At 40.8% G+C, this 21,328-nt stretch overlaps 2 protein-coding genes across 7 annotated transcripts; one reads left to right on the top strand and one right to left on the bottom strand.

The window, feature by feature from the left end:
- Window positions 1-235: 235 nt before the first annotated feature.
- On the bottom strand, window positions 236-10,990 carry hars (histidyl-tRNA synthetase). 2 transcript variants are annotated; one of them, XM_055023347.1, is made up of 14 exons: window positions 10,792-10,908; window positions 5,625-5,959; window positions 5,429-5,521; window positions 4,571-4,690; window positions 4,390-4,485; window positions 4,154-4,279; window positions 3,959-4,066; window positions 3,794-3,892; window positions 2,450-2,543; window positions 1,970-2,097; window positions 1,603-1,878; window positions 1,406-1,522; window positions 750-896; window positions 236-664 (listed from the first exon to the last, which is right to left on the bottom strand). In XM_055023347.1, exons 2-14 carry the CDS (start codon window positions 5,733-5,735, stop codon window positions 605-607), a joined length of 1,575 nt encoding a protein of 524 aa, XP_054879322.1. In that variant the 5' UTR covers window positions 5,736-5,959; window positions 10,792-10,908; the 3' UTR covers window positions 236-604. The 2 variants fall into 2 exon arrangements, with proteins under 2 accessions (XP_054879322.1, XP_054879323.1); XM_055023348.1 differs by lacking the exon at window positions 5,625-5,959 and having other exon boundaries at window positions 10,792-10,990.
- A 758-nt stretch (window positions 10,991-11,748) lies between these two features.
- On the top strand, window positions 11,749-21,143 carry ugl (ureidoglycolate lyase). 5 transcript variants are annotated; one of them, XM_055023317.1, is made up of 16 exons: window positions 11,872-11,932; window positions 12,204-12,404; window positions 12,556-12,694; window positions 12,768-12,986; window positions 14,233-14,323; window positions 14,442-14,518; window positions 14,682-14,792; window positions 15,899-15,958; window positions 16,626-16,782; window positions 16,859-17,057; window positions 17,784-17,862; window positions 18,894-18,986; window positions 19,077-19,149; window positions 19,369-19,436; window positions 20,104-20,228; window positions 20,306-21,143. In XM_055023317.1, coding segments are annotated over exons 2-16 (1,665 nt in total). In that variant the 5' UTR covers window positions 11,872-11,932; window positions 12,204-12,402; the 3' UTR covers window positions 20,478-21,143. The 5 variants fall into 5 exon arrangements, with proteins under 5 accessions (XP_054879293.1, XP_054879292.1, XP_054879296.1 ...); XM_055023321.1 differs by having other exon boundaries at window positions 12,204-12,340; XM_055023320.1 differs by having other exon boundaries at window positions 12,204-12,337.
- Window positions 21,144-21,328: the final 185 nt, after the last annotated feature.

The raw sequence follows: 21,328 nt of genomic DNA on the forward strand, positions 1-21,328 counted from the left end.
TAATCAAAACTAAGATTCCTCCATTCTGTATATTCTTCAATGGATTCATGAGGATGGAAGTATAAAATAGAGTTTACCAGTCACAGCCACAGCATTGACGTTGTGTCCAGATGTGGCCTGAACACCTGCTGAACGGAATGACACCATCCTGCCCTCTAGTGGACAAGTACAGTAACTCAAAAGCAGATTTCTGTTAGAATGCTTCCATGTTTTTAATAGAGATTTGAAACATGCAGACAGCAGGATGAAATTATGTTTATTCAAAGCGCAGCAGTTCTGATGGTAATATGTCTTCTTCTAACATGAATGGAGGTAAACTCCTGGTTGCTAGGCAGAGTTCCTCCTGCAGAAACAGCTTCAGACCACAGTGGTACTTTCACCAGAGCACACAGCTGGACAATAAACATGAAGAGTAAGTAAATGTCTGGATACAAGCTGAAGTCAGTGTATGTAATGTGATCACCATGGCAACCTGAGGTCCCCTCAGCAGGTCAGCCATGTTGACCAGGCACTCCCAGCAGTGTGTGTCTGCTGCCCACATTAAGCAGGCCTGCTCTCAAATCCATCCAAATCTGTGGAAATTTTGTACCCAGCAGAGCGCCGGCTAGGCCTCAGAGGTTCTCCTCTTGATCTCTGTGATGAGGTCAGAGCGGGACACGTCCACCTGGAGGCAGACCAAGGAACAGCAGCTGGTAAATCACAGACATGGCTGTTCAGCTGTAGCCAGAGGCTGTGCTGACAGTAGCTACCTCCTCTCTGCTGGCCACCACTCGCAGCTTCACCACTCCGTCTTTCAGCTCCTGCTCTCCCAGTATGGCCACCAGGGGGATCCCCGACTCCTCGCACAGCTGCAGCTGACTCAGTAGTTTGGGGTTCTTCTTGTACATCACCTCAGCCTACACAGACACATACACACAGCCACAAACACACACCATGAGTTTCTTGTCAGGAAAACTCACGAGACTGCAAGGAGAAGTTCAACATCTCACAGAGTCAGCCATCCTCCATTTTCACCAACTCAAATTTAAGACCTTAAGACCATAAAGAATGAAATATAAGACCTGTGTCAGGTCAGAAATGTACAAAATAAAATCACATTTTTATTATTCATAAGAACAGAAAGCTATTGAGGAAGAAATTGTACTTTTTGTGAGATTAACTATAGATTTTGTGGCATTCTTCCCTTAGTTGAAGACTAATTATTGACATTTCTTTCGATATTTTGCCCTATTTATCATCACAGTTGCATCTGTGGATCTCTGTTGTTTGGTTCCAGGTTCTACTCCTTTTCTCCTCCCCTGTAATTTTTCATTATTACTCATAATGAGAACTTTAACATTGTCAAAAATAAATCCTTTCATATCCAGTATTATTGTAACTAACATACACACACATTCACACACACCTTAATGCCAGCATTCCAGAGCTCAGTGACCAGCCTGAGTCTCTCCTCCAGCAGGTTTTTCTGAGCCGATGCCACCAGGACCTGGACCTCTGTGGTCCGGACCTTCTCTGCTGCCGCCTGAACATTAGCAGCAGAGTTAGTCTGAACATGAGCAGTCATCATCAGTACATTCCAGCCCACCCAGCTGCAGATGTCACCTCAGCCCTCTGTTCCATGATGGAGAAGATCCTCTCAATGCCGATGCTGACCCCAACACATGGCACCTTCCTGTTCTTGGGGTCAAACATGCCCACCAGGCCGTCATAGCGCCCCCCTCCGGCCACGCTCCCTACACTGATGCTTTCCTCAGACCCGTTTTGGACGTCGTTGGACGCCGGGGCCACTGGGGCCACCCCGGCCTGAGTCAACACTGCCTCATAAATCACTCCTGTGTAATAATCCAGCCCACGGGCCAGACTGAGGTCAAACACCACCTGAGGAACGACAAAGAAAATAAAAATGAATAATCCAGCCACAGAGACAGGATGCTAAGAGACAGAAGCAGAGCATTCTGGGATACCTGACCTTGTCTGTGACCTGGAAGAGCTGCAGGTAGCTGAACAGAAGCTTAATGTCAGACAGGCCAGCGCAGGCCTGCTTACTTTGTGACATCCTGGGGTCCTGGAGGAGGCGCTCTGCCAGGTCCATTCCCCCTGAAACACACAACCAGCCTCACTCAGGAAGAGTTCCTGCAGGATGGCAACTGGCCCAGGGCCAGGCCCCAGGCCCCAGGCCCCGGGCCTCAGTTTTTCTTCCTCATCAGCTACATTTTCTTCCATGTCTGGCAGGTTGGAGCCATGACCATTGAAGATGTGTTTTGTACTTGAAAGCCTTCTCTTGTCAACATTAGACAAACACTTTTGCTCCTTTGGGGCAAACATCGTCACTAATGAGTCTCTGTAATTTCTACTATTGAATATATAATGAATATATCGCTACACAAAACAGAGTTTGCCTCCTAAAGATGTAGGGACTGCCACCTCCTGGAGGTGTTCGCTGACTCACCATGCAGGCTGACGTATTCCCCAATCTTGTCTGCAGCCTCCTCAGATAACCCCTTCTCATCCACCATCTCCTTCCTCACTTCCTGCCAGGGCAACTGCAGGAGACGCACACATGCATCAGCGCTGAATGATGGCAGACAGACCAAAGATGCATCTTGAGCAGGTATAAAGTAAGACTCTTACCCACACACTACATGCAAATATAGGTACTAGCAGGAGAACAGCAGCCAGCTGACCATAACTGTAGTAACCGTTTATTTTTTAATCATTTATCAGGTTTAAAAAATTGCCACATTTTGCAGATATTTCATTTTGCCACTTAAGCCTTCTATGCAATATTACAAATACAATAAAAGATGCAAATAAATAATTTCATTATTTTTAAGGACAAAATAAGCATTTCATTGTCTAAAACACTGTCACTTAGTATTTTTTGCTTTGTCAAGAAGAGGTCCAAACGTAAAGCAAACAGCAAAATGAGCTGCAAACAGGACTGATGCTACCTCCAAAACAAACAAAAGAACTAAAGCTACAGAAAAACACTGAAGCTCAGGAAATAGGAGCAAAGGTGTAAGTTTTGCAATTACAGTCAGTATGAAACGCTGGAAACTCACTACACAAAACAGAAGTGCTGCAGACCACTAGGGAGAGTCAACCAGTAAAGAGACTAGGAACAGACCCCCAGTAGAGACAGGATGTCACAATTGATTGAGATGTCCAGGAGAAGGAAAATGTCTGTAATGTATAACGTGTTAATGAAACACAACAACTTTTGGCAGCATTTTTACATAAGTAACATTATCTTGTCCAGACTCCCCCTCCTGGTCTTCCATTTTGTGCAGTAAGTTTGTAGTTTCTCACACTTTAAGGGGGTTTTGTTATTTTTTCCCCATTTTGCTTCTATTTCCTGTGACTGCAGCATTTTTGTTTGCATCATTTTTCTGTTGCATTTGTGTTTTGGAGTTTGCAGCTTGTTTAGCCCTTTGCTGTGTGCAGTTTCACCTGTCAGCCACCGTACTTCTGTAATAAAGGATGCATCTGCAGCTGAAGAAAATCCTTTCGATACTCTGCTAGACCTAATGCAGTGTAGAGCTGATCTTCTGTTCAGAATCTGAATCAAGTGAAGTTCAAACTCCCACTTTGTAGAACTCATCCAGTGGCAAAGAAGGTCATGGCAATAATTAACCAGCTTTAATCACTGCTTTGAGTGTGTAGTTCTTTCAGCAAATGGACTTTTTTGACTTTATACAGTCCAGTTAACAATTCATCAAATAATCAATAAATAGTTGATTATTTCAATAATCGATTAAAGCGATTAAGGTTTTCCACCGACAGGGCATCTCACCTTATCCAGTTTATCTACCGTTGAACAGATGGTGCGGAACTTGTCATCTGGAACTCCACAGACAGCGAACATCCCATCCAGGATGCGCCGGTCATTGACCTGGAAGTGAGGTCAGCGATCAGGAAGTGGCATCTACTGGGCGCTCAGCTGCAAGCGGAGACTGACCTTGATGCGGAAGTCTCCGAGCTCCAGCTCACTGAGGATCTCATGGACAATCTTCAAACACTCTGCGTCAGGAATCATGGCATCGTACTGACCGGCGATGTCGAAATCCTGAAACACACACACATGCATATAACACACTCTGCACTGCAGCAGCCCAGTGCAACACACACCCTCTTCTGTGACAGGAGAACTCACACACTGATAGAACTCTCTGTAGCGGCCACGTGTCATGGCAGGGTTGTCACGGCGATAGACCTTGGCGATGTGGTAGCGCTTGATGTTGGTGATCTTGTTCATGGCCAGGTAGCGTGCAAAAGGTACCTGGAAGAGGGAGTGTAAAGGACCTCAACCTGATTCATCAACCTAAACTTCTGATTGGCTCAGAACACCTGCTAGCTTCCTGACAACGCAGAGTTCAGGGGTCAGGATACAGTGAGGTCGTATCTTAGCGACAGCAGCTCTCCTCCCTGGTCCTTCAGGTCATAAATGAGCTTGGAATCTTCTCCGTACTTCCCTGTCAACGTTTCCTGCAGGCACAAGGTTGATTTACCTCCACATTGGAAACAAGATGAGCTCAGTATCATGACTCCAGTCTGAGACACACACACATACCTTTAGCTCAAACACAGGTGTGTCGATGGTCTCCGCTCCGTGGCGTTTGAAGCAGCGGGTGATGGTGTTGAAGACTCTCTCTCTGATGGCCATCTGCTTTGGGTTGTAGTCCCTGGTTCCCTGCATCACATCCAAACATTTGTCAACATTTCCTGTGCAAGATTCACATTTGACTCTGCTCAGCTGGAAATGGACCAATCAGAGCTAGGTTTACTTTGAATTCAAACCAACAATTTGTATTTTATTCCAGCTTTTTTTAAGTTTATGAAAGTTCAGATAATAATAAAGGGGTTGCTGAGAATTATTAACTGGGATAATCCAGTTCTTGGTTTATATTTTGGTGAATTATAAGACAATGTTATGTGCTACAAAACTTAGAAATTCAATCACAGAAATCTGCATTTGATTCAAAGAAATCAGAAATCAGCCTCTATATGTCTACTTGTCTCTGCTTTGACAAGTACACATTTTTATGTCTACTTTGAAATTATAAAAATATACATCACTTTATATATATATATATATATATATATATGTTGCATATGTGTAGTTAAAAAAAAAATTATTTCTATTTAAATGTAGAAAACAATCTGACTTTACCATGGAGGATATTGGGATATTGAAGTAAATAAGAACATATTGTTCAATCTGATGATAAAAATGTTTCCTGTTACTTTTGCATTTTTTTTTTGTTCAAATTCAATTTAAAAATATTAGTTATTTTTTTATCATTTTAAGACAAAATTATTCAGAGCCATGGTGGAAGGTTCAAAGAGCCACTGTGGCTCTGCTGGTAGCAGACCCTATTGTAAATCTTCAGACAGTTCGCACAGCTTCAGGGTAACTACAGACTCTTACCTTTGGTGTTTTGAGCACAAACTGATGTTTGCCATCATCTCCTCCTCCCAGCCGAGCCTTCAGCTCAAGCAGTTTGGCTACTTCTTCATCAATCTACAACACACACACACACACATAGAAAGCAGAACATATTACACTACTTTGTCTGGTTCAACAATGAATAAACTAGAATATTCTGCAATGCAGACATGCCTACCTGAGCCACAGTGATGCCAGAGGCAGAACGGAGCGGTTGCAGACAGAGTGCAGTCCGAAACGATGCCAAACCAGAGCATACACGAGCAAAGGACAGAGCCAGCATGGTCATCCGACACGAGAACAAAAAATATGAAGGGAAAAAAATGTCCAGGGAGTGGGAAAGGTAGAGTTTATCAAGAGTGCGTCATGGGAACAGTATTCCCAAGAGGAAGTGAGGTGGGTCCGATCGCCCACAGGTGGTGAGGAAGGTGGTGGAGGTCAAGGGTCCAGCAGGAAGAGGTCATCCAGGGCCAGGCAGGAAGAACAGGAGAAAAGTGGTAAGCAACCCTAGCACTAGGGGGTGGGGGGAGGGCATGACGCATCATCATCACCACAGCGTAGAGGACAGAACATGAGATGTAGCAAGTCAATCAAAAATCCAGGCCCCGTACACACTCACACACGCACACGGCTTATATCAGGCCTGACCACAGCTACCCAGAAAAATCTGCAGATATCTTCATAAATCCTGGAGCAAACATTTACTGGCTTCTGATTCTGTTTATTAATATGTATCTATTCCTGCTCTAAGGCTTAGAAGACTGGACACAAAGGTTTAGGATTTAAGACGCCTTGATTTACAGTGGAATGGATGCAAATTAATAAAGTCCACCTGACAAAGTAACACAATCATCATTTTTGCGCAGATATTACTAGGCGCAGATATTCTGTAATGCAGCTTAACAAGAGTGAAACATGTTTATATGCTGCTTCCATAAATATAGTGCTGCATCTTTCCCAGCTTATATATGACTTTTAATGGAACTGCTGAGTTCAGCTTCTTCAACACTAGCAGCGTTTCCATTGCTAGTAAAATAATGGAAATTGGAATTCCAAAAATATATTTGTTTAAATTGACAGTAGTATGTGATTTGCAGGCACACAGTGTCATTTTATAGCATAATCAAGAAACTATGTTACTTTCAAATGTTATACAAAAATTGTATAAATATGACGTTAACAAAATTACTTTCTGATTTAAAGCCTTGAAATTGGGACTCTGTCTCTTTAAAAAAACGAGTTATTTCTGAAACTCTTCAGAAAGTCATCACAACAAAGCTCCTCTATTAATCCTTTAATTAACATTAATTACACTTCTTCATTAATGAAAACATTGAAATTGTGAAATTGTGTTCTTTCAACATTAGCAAAAAAAAAAAAACAACAACAAAGTTTAGCACATGTTTGTAATAGAAACATTTAGTGTGTTTCTTCTTCCCTCTCTCCTAAAGTCAAACTGAACTGTTTCATCTTGAGGTAAATGACCATTAAGCACATAAGAGTGATATAATGACAAACTGATGAACAAAAACAAAATGTTGTCCTGTTATTGTCATTGTACTTAAGGTTGCCATGGCTACAGAAATTGGAGGAGCATCCTTAGATGACACAATACAACCAGCTGTGCGATTCCTCATGTCCCATGAACTGGAAGTCCAGTTCAACCTTTTTGGCAACATGGGAAACAAGCTCTTGGACCTGCGTCTCTTTGATGTTTTGTATGGTAAATATCAGTTTTTATTGTCAGAGTAACTTTTTTTTTCACTTTTCTTTCTTAAACATATGTTAATTTATTTTGGTTGTTTTATGCTTTTGTTTGTTATTTTTAGTAATGTGTTTAGGTTAAAAATTGAGTCTTCAATTTTTGGTTTTATTTGAACAGTATTCTTTCACTGTTGTTAAGAACTTACAAATTTGAAGGTAATATTGTTTGCATTTCAAACAATATTAAAATAACCCACAAAACCACGATAGAACCTTTCCTATGCTAGTAGTTGATTTATATAGATGGATATATTTTAAATTTACAGTAAGAATATAGTTTCTGTACATAATAATGATGACTCAAGAGTCCTTTTGATTATGGCATATCTCTGCAAGCATTTTTGCCCCATGAAGGGGGAGATGCAAATCTCATGAATGTTACATTGTGCTAAAATGAAACACTAATACAATTTCTACCTTTGCTTGTCATTTCAGGGGACTTAAAAGAAATTATCCATCTACAGAATCACACAAGCATACAGCAAAGACTCTCAAAGTGGTTTACTGGAGCCCGAGTGGAAGTGGAAATAGACTAGAGAGACTGCCAGTTCAAACTCAGGTTGGGGAGGTCTTTCAAGATGGACAGTTTCATTAAAGTATGAGAGATTTCAAATTTAAGCATGCATATGGCATGTAGGTTATTTTTAAAAATGTTTAACAAAAATGTATTGTGAAAGATCTATATAGGTGTGTATATTCACATTGTGTGTATCAATGTGAATATACGTGTATAAAGTTATATAGATAGTATTTAGATGTATACATTTATAGACCTGTAGGAAAATATGTAGGTGTCTTTATTTGTGTGCATCTATAGATATATATTTATAGATCTGTTTATAAGTTTGTTATAGTAAACTAGCTTCTGTTATTTTCAAAGATGTCGTGAATAATTTCAGATTTCTTTTTGTGGCACCATTCCCTGAGTATTAATGAAGTTCTAATAATTGCTGTAGTGAGGTAAAAAATAACTCCTGATTAAATTACCAAATAAAAGCCTTGAGCAAAATAAATTTTTCATCTTTTTTTATTTTTTATTTGAACACGTTTTAAGCTAGACCTTGGATTGTTGATCAAGATTGCATATCTATGAATGTAATTCACATCCAGGTTAGATGAGAATTGTTCCTACAGGATTAAGGCATCTGGGTCCCGCTGAAAGCCCAGTCAGCACCCATTGAAATCAACCTGGGCAAACCCATGTGGGGCCACCATGGAAACCGTGGACAAACCCACTTGTTACCCATATTCTAGCCCAGTTCAGACCCAATTGGGACCCAGGTAAATTTTCCTGACAGCACCCTAGTGGGCCACAGATGAGCCTCATGTAAGTTAACCACATGGGCCCCACTGAAAACCCAGTTAGCACCCATAAAAATTTACTTGGGCAAACCCATGTGGGGCCACCATCGAAACCGTGGACAAACCCACTTGTTACCCATATTCTAGCCCAGTTCAGACCCAATTGGGACCCAGGTAAATATTCCTGTCAGCACCCTAGTGGGCCACAGATGGGCCTCATGTAAGTTAACCACATGGGCCCCACTGAAAACCCAGTCAGCACCCATTGAAATCTACTTGGGCAAACCCATGTGGGGCCACCATCGAAACCGTGGACAAACCCACTTGTTACCCATATTCTAGCCCAGTTCAGACCCAATTGGGACCCAGGTAAATATTCCTGACAGCACCCTAGTGGGCCACAGATGGGCCTCATGTAAGTTAACCACATGGGCCCCACTGAAAGCCCAGTTAGCACCCATTGAAATCTACTTGGGCAAACCCATGTGGGGCCACCATGGAAACCGTGGACAAACCCACTTGTTACCCATATTCTAGCCCAGTTCAGACCCAATAGGGACCCAGGTAAATATTCCTGACAGCACCCTAGTGGGCCACAGATGGGCCTCATGTGAGTTAACCACATGGGCCCCACTGAAAGCCCAGTTAGCACCCATAAAAATTTACTTGGGCAAACCCATGTGGGGCCACCATCGAAACCGTGGACAAACCCACTTGGTACCCATATTCTAGCCCAGTTCAGACCCAATTGGGACCCACGTAAATTTTCCTGACAGCACCCTAGTGGGCCACAGATGGGCCTCATGTGAGTTAACCACATGGGCCCCACTGAAAGCCCAGTTAGCACCCATTGAAATCTACTTGGGCAAACCCATGTGGGGCCACCATGGAAACCGTGGACAAACCCACTTGGTACCCATATTCTAGCCCAGTTCAGACCCAATAGGGACCCACGTAAATATTCTTGACAGCACCCTAGTGGGCCACAGATGGGCCTCATGTAAGTTAACCATGTGGGACCCACTGAAAACCCAGTCAGCACCCATTGAAATCTACTTGGGCAAACCCATGTGGGGCCACCATGGAAACCGTGGACAAACCCTTTTGGGACCCATATTGCCTGCCCACTTATATCCCATATGGGGCCCACCTAGGTATGCTGGCTGGGTTCTCTCAATTTACTTCCATAGGTTGTAAAATGAATTGATTGGTCGGAAGCTCTTTATTGTTTCCCCTGCTTATACATTATGGTAAAGCAACGTCAAAACACAGAAACAAAGATGAGTACTGACAGAATGAAACACTTGACACCAGAAGTTTACACACCAGATAAGATGATTCATTTACCTTCAACAAAATGTTGCGTTTAGCAAATAGGAATCACTTGAGTAATTCTAAATGACATAAGACAAAAGAAGTTTGTTCTGATTTAACTTCGAGCAATACAAAGAAAATGTGTCTTTTCAGTGAATGTAAACTTCTGGTTTCAGCTGTTCATGTGAGGATCAGTCAGGAAGTCTGCCCAGCACAGCGGAGATTTTTCCATTTAAAGGAAAAAATCCTTTCACTTAATCCTGGGTTCCTACATCAGCATCTGGGTTTCAGCTCCATGGAGCAGATAGAAAGGTTCTGAGCAAAACAGCAGCCGATCGGAGGATGTCCTTTAATAACATGTTTGATTGATATGTGAATGAAATTGTGCTGTTATTGTGTCCTGAACCTGCAGGCTGGTCAGGCAGCTGTGAGGGAGGGTGGAGGACACATCTGCGGTAACAGCCACATCTTATTGCATCAGCTGTGCCTCATTCAAGTAAAAATGTCTACAATTAAAACGGACTTTTAAGATAGGTTGTTAATTTTAGTTTAAAGCGCAAGAAGTCTGTTCAAATCCCCCAGAAGTCACCGTGTTAGCATTAGCCGCTCCAGCTAACAGTAAGCCGGTTAGCTTAAGCTAAGGTAAAACACCGGCTTCTTCCGCTCACTATTTCTGTCAGACAGGAACACACGTCCAGGAGTTTCCTTTTCTGTCTCACTTATGGTCTCAAAATATGCCATTAGTTGCCATTCTGTCCAGTGAAGGCCGTGGTTCAATAACAGTGACGTTTAAAAGATAAGTGTTTAGCGCATGGTTTGGGCTGAACATGACGTCAGTGAATGTGGATGTCTGTTCTGTGAGTGATGTTACTGATGGAGAGAGAGCTCCTTTCCTTTCACCTCTGAACTTCACCGCATGTTGTAACTATCCAGCCATGATTTCAAAGCTAAGTGTAGAGACTGACCTGCTCTTTGCTCGCCTTTTCGGATTTTAGCTTCCGAACGACTTCCCCCTGGACTTTAATGGCCTCCTGGATCTGAGCTTTGTCTTCCATGGCTTTTCATGAAGATCTACCTGAAACAAATCACACCCTCTGCAGCGTGGATCTGTACCACTGCTGTCAAAACCCTGTCTGGGGAGAGAAAGGCGGAAACACTCGCCAGGACAACTTCCGCTCCGTATTTTCAAAACAAAATACTCCACTGTGAAGGTTTACTGTATGGAGGACTGATCCTGCCTAAATGGCTTGGTAAAGTATTTTTTTCTACTACCACATTTTATCAAATTATTTATCTTTCTAATTTCTGACATACGTTTTATTGCACTTAGTTTTTTATTTGCTCCCTCCTGTTTTCCCCTTTGTCCTTTTATTTGAAGATTTATTTTAATCTTTGCTTCTTGTTCTCTTTTGTTTTCTTTCTGCCTTTCTCAGAGGAAAATTGAAAAGGGGGGTAAGGATGAGGCTAAGGCAGCATTGTGGGAACAGATTCAGAGTTGGTTTCTTTACTGTCGATCAGCATCAAGATCCAGTGTGCTGACATTGAGTATGCACTATAGGACACTACATTTGAACTTTTGTAACATTTATGATGGGTATTTTTGGGGTTGTCTATGATATGTAATTACAAATTAAGCAGGTCCAAATTTCAGAGATCAAGTTAGTCAAAGTTTAGAGACCATCGGACGGGATAAAGCCAATAAAATCTCCTCCAATTCTCGTGTCTCTCTTCCTGTTTATAGGAGAGCAAGAAGTACTACACAGTAAGAATTTGAGTAGAACACAATAAAGTTATCTGTGTACAGCAAGTAAAACTGTTATGTCCATGTGAAAGTTGGGTTTTTATTTGTGAAATTAGTTCTTACACTTTAGTTGAGCAGTAATCTATTGAAATCATTTATATTTGGCAATTTAGAAATACATCATGTCACAGGTAATCCACTTCTTTCTCTAAAAAACAAATGAGCAAAATCTGTGCAAAATTCTTCCTGCTAGGACTTTAAACTCCATCTGAAAGGCGACATCTTCCTGTTCAAACAGGATTCACAGTGAACAAACATTCAAAGTCCAAACCAGTTCAGTTAACAAGCCTGTCTCCACAGCTTTTGTAAGTATGTCTATAAACTTTATTAAGAATCTAAAATCAGATTAAATGTAACTGTGTGTTGTTTAATTTTCAGTTTGAGAATGGTTGAAGTAAAGCGTTTCATCAGAGTGTAAGCTGATGTTTCAGGGCCCAGTAGTGGCTCAGGACAGTAGAACTTTACTTTGGAGATAAAAAAAAACTGAGTGGAGTCCAGACTTCCTGCTAATTTTCACGCTCTGACTCCTTGAGTACCTGCAATTAAATCCCTACTGTTGTTTCTGTTCTGGTTCAGTCTGTGTTTACAGCTCATCAGTTCACATGCAGATTGATTGTTCCTTAACTGTCTCTGCTTTGAGCAGCTGTTGGCTTAACTCCCTTGATCTGGAGCCCAATTTCTACATACAACACCACCCTTCCTTCAGTCAGGTGGTGTGGAGAATATCTGCTCTTATTTTCTCTCTAAGAGAGGGCCTGTTGTTGTCAATGTTCTTATGTTAGTGATGTATTAATTTGATTTTGATTTTGAACATTTACTGATTCTGCATTTTAGAGTAGTTCTGCAAAGTCACAGTGCACCTTTTTAGTTCTGGTTGTTTCCGTATTAACAAACCTCTCATATTGTTCACATGTTTACCCTCTGACAGGACCGGAGTAAATCCACATAGCATGGAGCTATCTCCTCCTCCCACAGGGTTAGAAGCTGAGAGTGCAGCCCTTTTCAGCGCCGGATCTCTTCACTTCCTGCATGAGCTGATCTCCACGTTTAATGAGGAGGTGGAGAAGGTAAAACAATCCACAGGCCCTTGATGGGCTCAAGGAATGAGCAGTTTATCTTCTTCTTCTTCTTCTTCTTCAGATCCTCCAGCTGAGAGTGTCCAGAAAGGCTCACCTAGATCTCTCGGGTGAACTCCCAAATTTCCTGGAAGGCACTGCACACATAAGGGCAGACCCAAACTGGAGGGTGCTCCCAGTCCCTCCCAGGCTCCAAAAGAGGCATGTGGACATTGGAGACATGGCCCCCTGTGATACCGCACGCTTCATCAGGGCTCTGCAATCTCCAGCACAGGGCATACAGGTAAAGAACCTTCACCACTTTCATCACACAGAGCTTTAGGAAACGTATTGAGGAAATGTTATTTTTGATGTCTTGTCCAGTATGCAGTATCCAGTCTTTATTATTATTTACACATTGTGTTTTTTTTAACACAATATCACAATGTGCACCCATTACAAGTCGCACACATGCTCTTCAACTGTGTAGTCAAGTTTGTGGTTGTAATGACAGATTTTATGGGTCAGACCAACAGACACAAGAACACACATGTGAAGTGGAAGAAAAAAAAGAAAAAAAAAAACAAAATCTGAAAAGTGTGGTGTGACTTTTTTTTCTGCACCCCTAAATCAAATCTAGTGCAACTGGTTGTTTTCAGAAGTCATTTCAGAGCAAAGTGTCGAAGATGAACAGCAATAGTTTGGGTTATTTCACCTGTAGGAGAAACATTGAGTCATATTGTCATCATGTCATAAATGTTACATTTCCAGAAATATATATTTTATTAGCAAGCTAAATACTTAGTTCCAAAATTAAGTAAATATTTAGCTTAAGGCTGAATATATAGTTTCAATATTAAATATATATTTCGCTTGAACCTAAATGATAGGTATTTGTGAATCTAAATAAAAGAACAAACAGACAACGCAAGTGAATTTTATGAAAGCTTTTGCAAAAGGAGAGAACCCAGCAAACTGCTGCTTCCAGCCGTTCACTGAGCGCTCTGAAGACCCTTTGTTAGGGCTTTCTCTTTTATTACAAAGTAGAAAGTAGAAAAGGAATGTGGAGGGAGGCAGATAGGAGTATCCCGAAGATACAAGTGGTTGCAGCTTCAAGGTCTGTACACAGTTGTAGCTAACAAGTATGAGAGCTTTTCTCAGGAATGTGAATACTAAATCTATTATAACTACCAATGTAAGAATGATAACAAAACATAATTATTCTAACACTAAGTATTTATGCTATCTGAATGTTCATATTCTAGTCAGGTATTTAGTTTGGAGCTAAATAATGCTTATGAATTGATATTTGGCAATTATTGGTAATTAGTAGAAATAAATTGTGAAAATATGAGTGAAATCTTCTGGCTAAATAACCTGAATAACTTGAATAACTGATCTGAAACTCGTTTCTGTGTAAAAATTCACACTACATGTGTTCAGCTTGTGTTTATGTTGTCTGCACAGATGCACATATTGAAACTAAAGCTGCCAACATTTCTCTAGTTATAACCTTTAGTTGGATGAAATCTTCTTTTTGCTTTTCTCAGGTTGACTTTGATGATGGAAATTGCCCAACATTCCACAACCAGATCAAAGGGATTCACAATGTCATTCTGGCAGTGAACAACCGACTCCCTGGTGAGTGTCTGACTTTACAGCCATGTTCATTTTGCATCACAGTATTTGTTAGAGTAGAAGACAGAACACTTGCTCTGATGAGTCCTGATGTTTTTTTGATTCTCTTGTGGGAATGCAGGGGCCCCACACATCTCCCGGGCCCCGGTGCTGATGTTGCGTCCCCGGGCCTGGAACATGGTGGAGCACAACATGATGGTAACATGCTACTGCTATGTTTGTTAGCATGAGCTCCTTAAGGCTACTTTGGATGCATGGATGTTACTTAAATCACCTAACTGACCGTGTTTGCCATGGGGATGGTGAAGCTGAGGGGTTTGGAAGTCTGCATGTTGATATTTACTGAATCCAAAACCATCAGGTGGAGGGAAAGGAAGCTCCTGGTCCTCTGTTTGACTTTGGCCTGCTCATGTATCACTGTGGAAGGATGCTGCTTGAACACCAGAGTGGACCATTTTTCTACCTGTCAAAGGTAAAGTCAAAGCCATAAACAGCCTTCTGTGGCTGTTACAAGTCAGTATCTCAAACCATATGCAGCTTCACGGGTAGAAGGAAAAATATTCATCTGCTTCCATCATAAATACGCTGTTATCAGGATATTTCAGATCGTTTCCTCTGAAATGACTTATCCAACATAAATGGAGCATTTTTTCACAACTACAGCAGCTGAATGAATCTGACTGGTTTCAAAGGAAAGCTAAGGCATGTCAGAAACTTCTATGGTGGCCCAGAAGGGTCAACAAAGTGTAAAAGGCAAGTTTATAGTAACTCGAGAATGAATTCTGTTGTGACATTTGCACTTCACCCTTCCATAAAAATCATCTGGAAAACTGCAAACACCTTAAAGAGATAATATTAATTTTATTGTGATCGTGGAGCTTCATGGCATTTAAAGTGGACATACTTTTAATTTCAAACAGGTCAGTAACAATGAACCCAACTAGTAATGCCCATCAATTTTCTGTAGCTCAATGATAAATTCACATGGAATATATAATTAGAGCCAAACTGAATACTTTAATTATAAATCATTCAGGGTAACTTTGAGTTGTAGAATGACAAATATCTAATAAAGCAGTCACTGATCATGTCCACAATTATTTAGAGCTTGTTTGTACCCAAACCAACAAGTATGAAGTTTATTTAGATTAATTCAGAACTAATATACAAAGTATTCTTAAAGACATTATACTTGCTAAACCTGGAATGCTTTCTCCAGGGATGATTCAGCAGGAACCTTCATTATGGTGGCTGATTAAGGCCACTGTAAAAAAAAAGTCTCCTCACACATCCTGCCTAAATGTTTTCAACACAAGAAAAGAAATGAACCAATAGTTTGTAAAGAATTTTAGGACCTTCAAAGAAAAAGATTCATGGGAGTTTCACAAAACAGCCTTTTCTAGCTTCCTGCAGCAGCTAGCAGCATATGTGGCTTTAATACTAAAGGTATTACAGCACCATGTTTTATTAGTCGTTTTTATTTTTGCTGCTTCACTTTACTTTTGCCACATATGATGACATCTTCAGACTGTTCATTGGTGGGATGTTTGCATGTTTCAGTTTTGCCCTAACTTGCAGGTGGAGGGCCTGGAGGAGGCCAGGCTGTGGAACAACATCTTCATCTGGACACAACAGAAGGTCTGACTCCAAAAAATGACTTTCAATAAGTTATTAGGAGAATTTTCATCTATTTTATATGTTAGGTTAAAATGTAAAAATAAATCCATGTTATTTTCAGTAAGAGTAAATCTGATATTAGAACAGGAAATACAGCAGCAGTCAGAGGTCTGGTCTAAATGACAGAGCATCACTAGTGTCAGTCACACCTGAAATCAATATCAGACGTTAGAATAAACTCAAACATCTGATTGGTTAACCCATTCTGACACTCAGGTATAGGCCTCCTTGGAAATCAAATTCACTAGAATAGCTTTCTTGAAGCAAGATTGATTTTCACTTATGAGACAAAAAATTATTCATGGTACCTTTTGAAGAACATCTAAGATATGTTGCATCAATCAGAGGCAATCATTTTTCAGATATTAGGAAATTGTTTTCATTCTGCTTGGCTATCTTCTGTGTTGAACTGCAGATAATAGTCGGGTTGTTTTAGGATTATTTAACTGAATAAATATAAATGTGCACGATGTCAAGAGAAGTGTTTCTCTTCTGGGTTTGTAGTTGTCAGTATAAAAACGTGTGTGTGTGTGTGTGTGTGTGTGTGTGTGTGTGTGTGTGTGTGTGTGTGTGTGTGTGTGTGTGTGTGTGTGTGTGTGTGTGTGTGTGTGTGTGTGTGTGTGTGCAGCTGGATCTTCCACTGGGCTGCATCAAAGCAACGGTGCTGATAGAAAACGTGTTAGCAACATTTGAAATGGAGGAGATTCTCTATGAGCTGCGGGAACACTCAGCAGGGCTCAACTGTGGCATCTGGGATTACTCTGCTTCCTTCGTCAATAAGTTTGGTGAGCCCTGTGTGGCGCCTGCTACTTTACCATAACCAACAGAACACAAGGGGTCACAAGGGGTCACATCTTCCAGGTCACCGTCAGGACTTCCTGCTACCTGACCGCAGCAAGTACGTGAACATGGAGAAACGTTTTCTGCGGAGCTACATGGACCTGCTGGTTCAGACGTGTCATAGACGGGGAGCGCTGGCCACAGGAGGCATGGCTGCTCCGTTGCTGCCTCATCGCCAGCACACACACTCCTACAGCACAGTGCTGGCCTCTGTGGAAAGGTACAGACAGCACAACGCCACAACCTCAGGCCTTTGCTCTGGCACACACACACACACACACACACACACAGACGGAGTGGTTTCAAAGAGGAGGTGTGAGAATCGTTGTGCTCATTTTTATTAAAAAATGAACAAGATAGAAACCCATCAATAAGTAACTGTATGTTGTTATTGTTTGTAACACAAAGTTTTACAATTTTTGTTTTAGGGGAAATATTTTTTTCTTATATGATGCAATATCACTTTCTCCTTCAGTGTTTTCCAGTCAGTTTTCTATTAAAGTAAAAGTTTTGTATCACATACACCCTCACAGTTGCTAATTTTGGCTCATTAGATCTCTCTCTGACAGCAGGTGTTTAGAAATGGCCAAGCTTACTTTACCAGTTCTGGGTTATTTATTTTATCTATATAATAGGATTTCAGCATTAATTATGTTAAAATCAGAGCTGATACCCATAAACAGCATGTTTGGGTGCTGGTGGCTGATGATGATGGTTCATTTTCTGCTTCTTGTTGGTACTCACAAGACCCATTCTTGAAACAAGGTGATGTCATGTTTTGTTGGAAGAGCTAGATTTTACCACCTGTTTCTTTTCATGTAATTTCCATAATTTAAAGGAGTAGTACTTTCTAGAATTTAATATGAAGGTTTTTGTTGTTGTTTTTTGATGTAACTCCTCTTCCTTTTTGGTAAATATCTTCTGCTCCTGTTTTTCTGCTCTTCAGGCTGAAGTTATTGGAAATCAAGGCAGGTGTTGATGGCTTCATGGTGTATGACATGAATTTGATCAAACCCATGCAAGAAGTGAGTATCTGATTATACTGATTTAGTACTGCATAGGGCAGCTCTCAGTTTTTGTTCTATAAAAAAGGAGCATGATTTGATTTTCCTGTCTATGTCCCACATATCAAATTCAACTGAAAGAGAGAAAATTCATTACATTTTCATATATAAATATATTTAGTAGCTAGACATTATAGTGACTCTAATTCTGCAATTTCAAAAAGGGATGTCTGCACAAAACATCAGAGCACATCACCCAAAGAGTAACACCACTTTAACATATTTTTACTGAAGTAAAAGAAAAGACTTGCAATACCCCAAAAAATGATTCGACTAAAAAAGCATTTAATGAAAAGGCTGCTTAAGTACTGATGAACAGCTTAGAACGTCTGAGTTAATATTTCACAATGATGTTAATAATAGACAAAAATATTCAATTATTTGTCATTTTGGTCATCTTAAAGACTAAAATAAAGCAAATGACTAATAAGATGATTACAAAACTGAACAGAAAACTTAAGAAGCTACAGCAGTAAATGTTACATAAGTTTGCGGCTCTGCCAGTGACAACATATGGTCTTACTGTACCTTCTAGATCTATAGAGTTAGACTGTCTGTTTTTCATTCAGTGTTACTCTCACTAAATAGAGGATCCAGAATCTTTACTCATGCAAGAACAGAAAAACTTCATTATAATACTATTCAAGTAAAACTAAAAACTACAGTGTAGTGAGCATCAGCAGAATAGAACATTTTGGATTGGCCTGCACAGAATCCAGATCCAAATCTGACAGCGCCTCTGTGAGGTTGCCTAAAGGGGGGGCAGTGGAGTACAGGTGACCTCTGCAGGCTACAGTGGGAAAAGAAAGTTTTCTTCCAAAACTGCTTAGCACTTTTTCCCCTTTCTAGATGTATTTGTGCTTCAGTTGAATTTTACAGCATGTGTCACAGTAGTAATGAAAAAAGTTGGAAATGATTTCTCATGGTTTCAGGTTGTTACATTGAAGTAAGTTGGCATTTTAGCATGAATGGTGATGTTTCTTTTCCTCCAGCTGTTTGAGCTTCACACTGAAGGTGACAACCAGCTCCACCGGCTCCGGGGCGATGTCAGCGTGACTCCTGAGGACCTGCTGTCTATGCCCTCTGTTAGTGGAATCAGGGCTTAGATTGGAGACTGTTTGGAACAAAGTAGCAAGAAGGTTCAACAGAGCATTTGTTTTTGTCTTTTTCCTCAGGGAGGAGTCACTCTTTATGGGCTAAAGTATAACATTGCAGTGGGTATCCTGTTTATTAATGCCTGGCTATCAGGTGAGAGACATACACCAAGACTTTGGGCAAAAGTCATGAGATGCTTGCTCTCACTGAGGTGCACCATGTTCTCTGTTGAGTCCTGAACCACCCGAAGCCCTTCCCTGCCAAAAATGATGCTAAAAACTAGTTTAACATAATGAAACAATTTTAGCAACTCTGATTAATTTTTTGTTAGCTAGTACAGGGCTGTAAGAGGACCATACTGCTGTTTTCCAGGTAAAGGCCATTTTTTCTACAGAGGCCAGGTGGAAGACTCAGCCACCGCAGAGATTTCTAGATCCCAGGTAGGTTCCAGAGACGATCCTCTCACAGTTCAGTAAATACATCACTCCTGAGATGGTTTGATAAAGAAAATCACAGGTGAACAGAGTCCAGATACTAAACCACAAAAAAGAGTGGTAGACGGTTGACATGTCCAATAGAACCTGCTTTCAGCCAAGCACATGAGAAACTGAATCAGTCAGACTGCAACACAGATAAAACATGTTTATTTCTTTCAGGGATCTGCAAACTCAGGTAGACTCAAAATGAATTTCTACTAGACAGCACCTCAAAATGAATTTCTACTAACTCCAGCCCCGATGCATTAAACAGGACAGTGACACAGACAGCTGAAAAAGATCCGCTGAAAATATGTCCTAATGGTCAATCTGGACCTCAGAAGCCTTTGGGTAAAGTGGATGAACAGTTCATATATCATACCTTTTGTTTGTCTGATTTTATGAAGTAGAACTCACCAAAGAAGAACTCTAACATAGAAATCTTAGTTTACAGCCTAACAGTTCTGCTACTGAGAAAGTCCTGACTGGCATTAAAATGGACCAAAATACAAAACAGAACTATGTACCAGTAACAATGGACAAAATAATTCTTGAACAGAAACTAAACTGGACTGAGTAGGATGAATTAGTTCTGCAGAACAGCTTTTAACTTAGTAAACATCTGTGCCAGGTGTGGCAGTGGATCCGACACCAGGCTCGGCTGGAGGATGACAGCAGGGTGGTGAACAGGCAGCTTGTTACTGAACTCACCAAGGAGCTCAACAATGAACTCAGCCGTCTGTGTATCTCTGAAAAGTAAGTATGCTGCAGTGAAGGACTTTGGCTTTTCGTCGCTTGAATTGCTCTCCACCCATAACGTTTATCTGCTTTAGGATGGAACAGAGGTTACACACAGCAGCAGACATGTTCCTAGAGGTAGTTCTGAAAAGACATTTCCCAGAGTTCATCACGTCTTACCTGAACTTGGACCACACTTTTCTCACCTCCCAGAACCTGAGAGAGGAGGAAGAGATGGAAATAGGAAGGCCGCGAGCCAAACTGTGAGGGGCAGCCTGCAAATCACATACTACTGTCAACAACCTAAAAGTCATGACATGTATGCAGCTGATTCTGTGCAACGCAATCTTTCCCTTACTAGTCCAGCTTAGGCATTCAAATTACCAGTCAGAAAATGACTTCATTTCCACAATATTGCGGTGCAAGACTCTTCACACAGCAAAACAACATGAAGGGTTAAATTAGCTAAAAGTGAAAGGTCTGTACATTAAAATGTGCAATATTTAATCAATGTTGGCAACCGATTCTGAATCGGTCTCAAAACTGTGAATAGCAAACTAATATGTGATCGTCTACAAGTTTAACTGTGAGCTAACAGCAGACTAAGTTCTATCAAAACTGACCTTCAGAGAATCAATGCATGACATGAGAAAACAGAGGCTTGTATGATAATAAAATTAATCCAGAAATAAAAAGTTCTGGTTCTGCTAGAGGTTTCTTCCTGTTCAAGGGGAGTTTTTTTTCTCTCCACTGTCTCTATATGCATGTTCAGTATGAGGGATTGCTGTAAAGACAATGATTTGATGTAATCTGCTGGGTTTTCTTAGAGAAAAATGTTAATAATTTGAACAATAAACTGAGCTTAATCTGTTTGAGATGGTAGTTGTTGTGAATTGGTGCTACAGAAATAAACCAATTTTATTTTCTTCACAATGGATGTTCATGTTTTCTGGTCTACACACACACAGTTAAATGTTTGTCGCGGATGTTGAGGAACTGAAGCTGTTGGGGACCAAGACCCTAAAGTTCATACCTGTTCTGATCCATGAAGATGTTTGAACCTCCTGCTCTGCAGTCATGAATCCTCAATTCAACTCCTCTGAAATTTGGGGTCAGAG

The sequence above is a fragment of the Poeciliopsis prolifica genome, unplaced genomic scaffold (genome assembly GCF_027474105.1).
Source record: "Poeciliopsis prolifica strain line A6 unplaced genomic scaffold, Auburn_PproV2 SCAFFOLD098, whole genome shotgun sequence".
Classification (NCBI taxonomy): Eukaryota; Metazoa; Chordata; class Actinopteri; order Cyprinodontiformes; family Poeciliidae; genus Poeciliopsis; species Poeciliopsis prolifica.